An 8,933-nucleotide genomic window follows, 5' to 3' on the forward strand; every position below is an offset into this window, starting at 1 on the left:
TATATATAGTAAAGATTATTTGCCAGCATAACATACTCTAGAGTACTGTTACTGAATGTCTGTCTCTCGTTGAGAGATTTACAAATAGTAATTTTTTTATGTGTGTGTGTGTGTGTGTGTGTGTGTGTGTGTGTAAGGTATGGGATTGTGTGGCTGAGAGAAAAATCTATGCACTGAAAAAAATGTAGGGAAAAGGAGGAAACAAAAGAGGGGAAAGGGGTTAGCTGGAAAGCAGAAACAAGAGGCACGGTGTGACAGGATTTAACGAACTGCTTGACTTTCAGGTGTTTTGTTAACAATGAAGGTGAACAAGAAGAAAGGTGAGAAGGAAGTGGACAGAAGATCTGTAATAAATGAGAAAGGTGTTAACAGTGGCCATTCCACATTACATTTTTTTATATTCTATTACTTGTTTCAGTCACTTGACTGCAGCCATACTGGAGCAGTGCCTTTTTAGTCGAACAAATCGACCCCTGGACTTATTCTTTGTAAGTCTAGTACTTATTCTATCGGTCTCTTTTGCCAAACCACTAGTCACAGGGATGTAAACACACCGACATTAGTTGTCAAGCAATGGTGAGGGGACAAACACAGACACACAAACATGCACACACACACACACACAAACACATTTATTTATATATATATATATATATATGCATACACAACAGGCTTCTTTCAGTTTCCATCTACCAAATCCACTCACAAGACTTTAGTCAGCCCAAGGCCATATAGTACACTTACCCATGGTGCCACATGGTGGGACTGGAGCCAGAACTATGTGGTTGGGAAGTAAGCTCCTTACTACGCAGCCATGCCTACACCTATATTAGCTTGCTTGGAAACAGGTGAGGGTTGGTGACAGGAAGAGTATCCAGTCATAGAAAATCTACTTCAATAAATTCCATCCGAACCATGCAAGCATAGAAAAGTGTGCATGATTATGATGATGAATCACTACAGGTCTCCAATGAACGAATTACTATTTCGACCGCATTTACGATAATCATAATTAGGACAGACTGTCTGAACTTATTTCTAAACAAATATCATAAGATTATTTGAAGAGCAACAAATTTTTCTTTTTATCGGATTTTTTCTTTCTGTCACAAAACAACAAAAGACAAACACACACACACAACAAACAAGCATCTCCATACATAGAGAGTTCTGCCAGCTCGCCACCTTAATGACTCTAAACATTAATGACTCTAAACCTTAATGACTCTAAACATTAGCAAAATTATTTATTAAGCTACAAAATACTGAGTTAAACTCTGACAAATGGCAGAACGTGGTAGGGAAATAGCTCCAGAATATAAGGGAAAACTCCTCTAACTTCTACTAGGTCTTCAGTAATGCCTCGATTATCAGATATGGCCATTGGATGACTCACAACCAATGCTGCCGCTGCCACTACCACAGCAACTACTATGAAGTGAGAATGTAACTTATGCCAAAGGGATTGGCAGAGAAATAGGTTTTTCCTGAGCTGACTAGACTATGATGATAGCAGTTCCTTTATATCTAAGGAACTGCAATGACGAACAGTGCCACACCTTCAAGCGGCCATGTAAATCAATCGCTGATGCTGCAGGGCTTGTCTCCCTGGCAGAGCTGGTTTTAAAATGGGAGTCAGTCACTCATTCCAATCCCACTTGGAAGTCTGACCATAGTGGCACAGTGGGCTAAGAGGGCAACGGTGCCCAGCAAGCTGTTGGTTTTACGTTGGAGTGGCCTTCACATAAGTGAACTGCCTTACAGGGCTGGAGAGTTCCACCTAGCCTGGCGGCTAGACTATAAGGGTAAAGACCCCTTTCAGTCATGAATGACCACGGGATTGCACCTAGAAAGTTCTCCTCCAAGGCACAAGTTTAGGCAAGGTTGCTTATGGAAGACCAGCAGTTGTCAATGCATACCGGCCTCCCCTCTCCACACTACTAGTGTTATCCAAGGGAAAGGCAAAGGCCGACACACCTTGGCACCAGTGACATTGCAACTCATTTTTACAGTTGAGTGAACTGGAGCAACAGGAAAAATAAAGTGTCTTGCTCAAATGCTATGCACGGAGTTTCGTTCAGTACTGATGCAGAATTGAGAGCTTGGTTGGATCAATTTTTCAAGTCGAAATCAGGTGATTTCTACCAACGAGGTATTGAAAATCTTGTTGAACATTGGGAAGAAGTTGTAAACAACAAGGGTGAATACATAATTGATTAATTAGTTGTTATTTTTTATTAAACCTTTTAAAAAATTTAAATTAAAAAAAAAACAGCGGGAACTTAGTTGCCAACCCAATATAAGGAAACAAATGTTTATGGCCTTAGAACAGGTTAAATATGTCTCAAACATATATGAACTGATTTAAATGTTGTTTAAGAGTGAAGTTAAGGTATAATTATTTCTCGTTTATTTAATGATACTTTCAGTGAAACACATGTGACACAGCCACACTCACACACCATAACTCTCTGTAATGTTAATAACAATAGATCCACTGTCCCACTACTACCGTAACTTTACCCTTCCACCACCAAAGAAGACACAATGTTTAACAAAACTATCATCATCATAATCATCGTCGTCGTCATCTTCATTAGCAGCAGCAGCAGCAACAATGACAATAGAGTTATCCACTGTTTTCTCTCGTGATAAAAGGGCAGTTACCAGGATAAAAACATATCAATTGTATATCAAGTGTTTGTGTACTTTATGAAATATAAAGGATTGTGAGCATGCATGTGTGTGTGTGTGGGGGGGGTCACGGAGTTCACTTTACAAGCACGTGGTTCTGATCTCTATGTGACTATGGGAAAAGCAAAACAACGACTGGAGCTGGAAAAGAATACTGCAGGCCACTAAACAGAAAAAAGTAGGAAGGAAACCCAGATTGAAACAGAAGCACCATGCAGGTACTTTTGATGGTCTTTGTGGCCAGGTGATATATAACACAGTTCAGAATAAAGAAGATCACCCAAATGCTCCGAGTTCAATCTCTACTAAAGGCAGCATTTTGAAAACAGCAGAAGGACATCTTAGGAGTCATAATCTAAGTGGGCCCAACTCCCTTAGAGTGTCAAGAACTAATGAGCTGAAACACTTGTTTGACAGGAGTCCTTCCTCTGAAGGTTGTTCCTGCTGTTCACTGGCCCCTTGTCTGTCCTTGTTTGTCCCCTCTAAGTTTAGCCCCTTGTGGGCAATAAAGAAATAAGAAGCTTGCTTCCCAACCACATGGTTCCAGGTTCAGTCCTACTGCATGGTATCTTGGGTAAGTGTCTTCTACTATAGCCTCAGGCCGACTAAAGCCTTGTGAGTGGAATTGGTAGACGGAAACTTAAAGAAGCCCGTCGTGTATATATATGTGAGTGAGTGTGTGTGTGTGTGTGTGTGTGTGTGTGTGTGTGTTTTTCTGTGTTTGTCCCTCACCACAACTCGACAACAGCTGTTGCTGTTTACATCCCTATAACTTAGTGGTTCAGCAAAAGACACCAATAGAGTAAGTACCAGGCTTTAAGAAATAAGTACCAGGGTCTATACATTTGACTAAAATTTCAAGGTGATGCCCCAACATGGCCACAGCCGAATGACTGAAACAACTAAAAGATAAAAAAGATATACAGTAAATAGATGTTGGTATGTAACAGAAATATGAACTTACCTGGTCTCTGACATTCTTCACATAAGGGTCTAAATCGATGAAAAGGTCATGGCCCTGATGAAAGTATGTATTTTGAGCATTCATGAAAGATAACATCTGCAATAAAAAAAGCAAAAATCAAGGAATAAACACTGGTGATGGCTGATGAAATATTCATATCAATCGTTAGCACAAGGTTGCACATTATTGGTGGGCAGGAAGGAGTTTATAATTAACTGACACAATATATAACTGGTACTCTCTTTCATCAACCCGTCAAAGAATGGAAAGCAAAATCCAAGTCAAGCCTAACAGGATTTGAACTCAGAACATTAGTGTCATACCTAAATACTGCAAGGTAATTTAATCAGGTACACTATTGCTTCTACCCTAAAAAGCATCAACAACATCAAGGAGCCAACAAGGGAGACGCTACATCAGTGGTTCTTATGGGTCTATATGACTTGGGAAGGATATCTACTTTTACTTTGCTAACCATGTGGTTTTGGGATCAGTCCCACAACATGACACCGTGGGTAAATATCCTCTACAACAGCCTCAGGTTCACCAAAGTCTTGTGAGCTGATTTGGAAGATGGAAAATGAAAGAAACTTGTCGTGTGTGTGTGTGTGTGTGTGTGTTCCCCACCACTGCATGACTACCTGTTTTGTTTTGATTACATCCTCAAAACTAAGCAGTTCAGCAAAAGAGACTGATAGAATAACAACCAAGCTTCAAAGAAAATAAATACAAGGTTGATTTATTCAACTAAACCCTTCAAGGCAGTGCCCCAGCATGGCCACAGTTCAATGACAACAAGTAAAAGATGAAACTATATACTGACACAAACACAGTTCAATACTCAAATTACAGATAAAACCAATCAATACAATTTATATACTCACAGTTTCTAAGACATCAAATCGTTTCTTCAATCGCAGAACATTAATCTGGAATACATAATTAAAATGTTCATGATTTATACCACACACAATAAAGAGTGCTTAATAAACAAAATATAATAACCAGACACAATGCACAACGAGTAATTAATATATAATGATCTCACACAATGCACAGAGAAGAATTAATATAAAAATAATCACAGAAGATGAACAGAATGCTTAAAACACCATGGTTACACACACACTCTTTCGAACTATTATCACCACAATATACTAAATAGGTGTAGCTGTGTGGTAAGAAGCTTGGTTCCCAGCCACATGGTTCTGGGTTCAGTCCCACTACATGGCACCTTGGGCAGGTGTCTTCTACTATAGCCTTGGGCCGACCAAAGTCTTGTGAATGGATTTGGTAGACGGAAACTGAAAGAAGTTCACCGTGTGTGCATATATATATATATGTATATATATATATATATATATACACACATATACACACACACACACACACACACAGATATATATAATCTGAGTGAGTGAGTGTGTGTGTTTGTGTTTGTCCACCACCACCACCACCACCACTAGACAACTGGTGTTGGTGTGTTTACATCCCTGTAACTTAGCGGTTAGGAGATGTAGGAGACGTGAAAAGTAGGAGATGTGAAAAGTTGGAGGGGGAAAGATAAAGAAAAAAGAGAAAGATGAAGAGAGATGGAAGAGGTGAGTAGTAGAGAAAAAAGAAAGAAGTGATGCTAAAACTCAATTGAGTAGCATGAAGATTTGTAGTTACCTGGTAAACATAGTCCAAAGAATTGTGTGCGAAAGCAGAACTCATAGCTATCAATCCATTTGTTGCATCCTCACATTCCTGAGGTTTGCTGCGAAGGGCATTAGAGTTTTTTATCAAGGCATTGTCCATCTCATCACTGATTTTCTCAAAATATTTCTTTGCTTCTTTCACTTTTCGGATATCCCTAAAGAAAAATAAGGGATGGAAGAACAGACAAATTAGCCAAGCAAAAATGAAACCTACAAATGAAATTTGACTGCGAAATTGAGGATTGAGATATAGGTGGAAGAATTTATAGACTCTCGGGCAAGGGTTCGGGGTGAGCAAAATTAACCCAGCAATCAAGAACTTCTTTGCAAAATCCTAGTTTCGGGAAATTTTGAGTACTCCTGCAGAGTTAGACACTGGAGCTTTCATATTTCACTGCTATGACTACACTCCGTTTCAAGGGAAAACTAAAAGTGGCAAAAGTAACCCCTGAATTGTAAGTGACTAAATGCTGGATCTTTGGAGTCAAACTCTTGTAAATGAGAGTCCTGAAGAGGCATGCTTCATCATGTAGAGATCAATAGGCAGTATTTAAAATATATTATCCACAAGTTAAGGTTGGTGATAGAAAAAAACACTACAATCATCATCGTCTAACATCCACTTTCCATGCAGGCATGGGTTGGACAGTTTGACAGGAGCTGGCCAGGTAGAAGACTGCACCATACTTCTGTGTCTGGTTTGTCATGGATTTTACAGTTGGATGCCCTTCCTAAAACCAACCACTCTGCAGAGTGGACTGAGTGCTTTTTACATGGCACCAGCACAGGTAAGGTCAATTTTGGCGTGGCATTTTTACAGCTTCCAAATGGCAACTACTTTACAGTGTGGACTGGGTGCTTTTTACATGGCATGAGTATCGTAAAATCCTGCTTCAAATAACTAACTATATGTCCAATCCATGCTAGAATGAAAATAATGGATGTTAAAGAACAATATACAGCAAGTATATAAAACACAGACCACACAATATCCAAAATAAAAGGGCAAAGACAGGAGACAACAGCCCACTGATGGATATATTCTTCTTCATGCCTAAAGAATTCTGGTTATACTATTAATTTGCTTATGCCACAAAGTTAACTTGACTGGAAGCTCCATCAGTTTTTAATCATTGTTGTCAACTGGAGGACTATAGCAATGTAAAATAGTATCTTAGACAAAGACAAGACATTGGACCTACAATCTAATGAATAAGCCAAGTTACTTGACATTCGGACCATACACATTCTTACACTATACAGAGAGTGCTCATACACTGACTATACAGAATATAGAGAGAATTTGCATAATAACCACACACAAAAGTTGACCAACATCGAGACACAAGTGGCAGGGTTATATAGTTAGAAGTTCAGACAGTAAAAAAAAATAACTTAGATTATGTACATGTAAAGTCTACCCATGTACATTCAGTTACTGGAAATTTCATTCTTTCATGCTAGAGCTGTGCTCCCTTTTGAGGATAAATCTAAAGAAAGCTTCAAACATATTTAGCTGAATACTTGGTCTTAAAATCCTTCTCAAAAAGTTCTGAAGTCATGCTTCATCAAGTAGGGCCTAGAGAATTCATGGATGTCCATGGTTAATGTTAAATAGTGAAACATCCAGAATCAGTGATTGGGTCTGTTTAGCAAGCTTGGTTCACTTCTTGGCAATAGACTGGTATGTGGATTGAATATTAAAACAAAATTAGAAACATCTCAAAAATCAGTATCAACCCCCACCAAATTTCATTATCTTCCTAAAACATACAAACATGTAGATGCATAGAAACAACCCAATGTGCACATGCACTCACACACACACACACACACACACACACACACACACACACACACACACACACACACACACACACATAAATCTAAATGCAAAATTACTCACTGTTTTATAAAATTGTTAATATTTTTGCAAACAGATCTGTTTGCTTGGTCCATCAACATCTGAAAATAAAGAAAAAGAGGAGTTTTTGAGGAAGAAGAGGAATAATATCTAAACCAGAATGACTGACATAAAATAATGTTTAATGATGAAAGAGCAATGAAAGATGTAAATGTTGTTCCAAGCTTTTAACATCAACACCATCTGCTTGATTAAGAATGTTTTTAAATGATTATGCAAAATGGAGGTACTCTCTACCAGGAATCAATCACCAATATTATTTTGAACATTTGTATCTATTGTCAATTGAAGAAATTCAAACTGTGAAAACTACCAAAATAGTGGTCCACTTCCAGTTAGTTTGGAACTCCACTACCAAGATGATGTTACACAATTTGAACCTGCTCCTGCCAGGTAAATAACATGAGAAACATATGGTGCTTGACTTAGAGCACAGTATAATTTTATTAATGAGACAACAATACTTGATATTGTGGTAATTTAGCCATAGGTCAACCTTCAAGGCAAAAACCTATAATAAAGAAATATTCTAGCCTTGATGATCAAATTTTTTTTTTTTTTTTTTGTGGGGAGTGGTTGTCTCAGACAACATATCATTTCTAATTTTAAGTAGGGTCTGATTCAACTGATGTTTCTAGCAAGTCAGTCAAAAGTATAGACATGTGTCAGCTTCACTCAGCCTTTTATTTATTTATTTTTTTTTTTAAGCTGGGACAAAGGCAAGGAAGAAATGACATGTTTTCATAAGAGGACAATCTATATATAAGACACGAGTCAAACAATCCATTAATTTGTTGGTTAAGTAGCTACCAATTGCCAAATAATAAATAAGTGAAATTGCAAGAGTGTATGTGATTATCGTTTTTGGCGTAATGGTCCTCCCAAAATACAACAAAATATTAAATTACATTTTACAAAAATCACATTTATAGTACCCCGATATGTTGCGGCACTAAAATTCTCTGATGTTAATAGAACCATTACTACAGGTTTGTTTTGTATAATTCTATTACTTAAGGGGAGATAACCCCCAACGCTTATCTAATGTTAAAGCATATCTAAGAAAGATAACTCCAAACTTTTTCGTTATTGTATTTCGTTGGCAAAATTCATCATGTAAATCCGTTATATTAAAATAAATTTCGTGAGAGGGGAGAGTCATTATGCGAATATTAGTTACACAAGCACTCATTCAATACCACTCCTTTATTATTAGTAAATTGGTTAAATTAATCAATCGTTTGTTTAACTTATTGGTTAAACAGTCGTTTGATTTTGTTTTTGTTTTTTATTGGGCTTTTAGTTGCCATTTGCAACGTTTTCAACTGGACTTTCATGTAAAACGAAAATAAAACAAACGACAGACTGTTTAACCAACACGTTAAACGAACGATAGATTAATTTAATCAACTGCCTGATAATAAAGGAGTGGAACTGAACTTGTGCGTGTGTTATTAATGTCGACGTCCCCCAAACTTTTTTAACGTAAAAGGGGAAAACCGAAACCGTCCTCAATGAAGACGTTTTAACATCACTTTCATAAATAACATTGTGACAAAATACATAGTACTATAGGTTGTCTTTCATTCTTCAGGATCGAAATACCAAATTATACAGTGTTTGATGTTCGTTTTTTTTTTTTTTTTTTTTT

The 8,933-nt window shown here is 37.5% G+C and overlaps 1 protein-coding gene across 1 annotated transcript in view; it reads right to left on the reverse strand.

Moving 5' to 3' along the window:
* LOC106877620 (arf-GAP with coiled-coil, ANK repeat and PH domain-containing protein 2) overlaps window positions 1-8,933 on the reverse strand; it is a 248,627-nt gene that overhangs the window by 131,638 nt on the left and 108,056 nt on the right. The window contains exons 7-10 of the mRNA XM_052976629.1: window positions 7,265-7,323; window positions 5,330-5,513; window positions 4,543-4,587; window positions 3,659-3,754 (exon numbers count right to left, since the gene is read on the reverse strand). Of these exons, the coding sequence (XP_052832589.1) occupies window positions 3,659-3,754; window positions 4,543-4,587; window positions 5,330-5,513; window positions 7,265-7,323 (384 nt within the window). The remainder of the gene's footprint in view (window positions 1-3,658; window positions 3,755-4,542; window positions 4,588-5,329; window positions 5,514-7,264; window positions 7,324-8,933) is intronic.

This window comes from Octopus bimaculoides, chromosome 25, assembly GCF_001194135.2.
Source record: "Octopus bimaculoides isolate UCB-OBI-ISO-001 chromosome 25, ASM119413v2, whole genome shotgun sequence".
Lineage (NCBI taxonomy): Eukaryota > Metazoa > Mollusca > Cephalopoda > Octopoda > Octopodidae > Octopus > Octopus bimaculoides.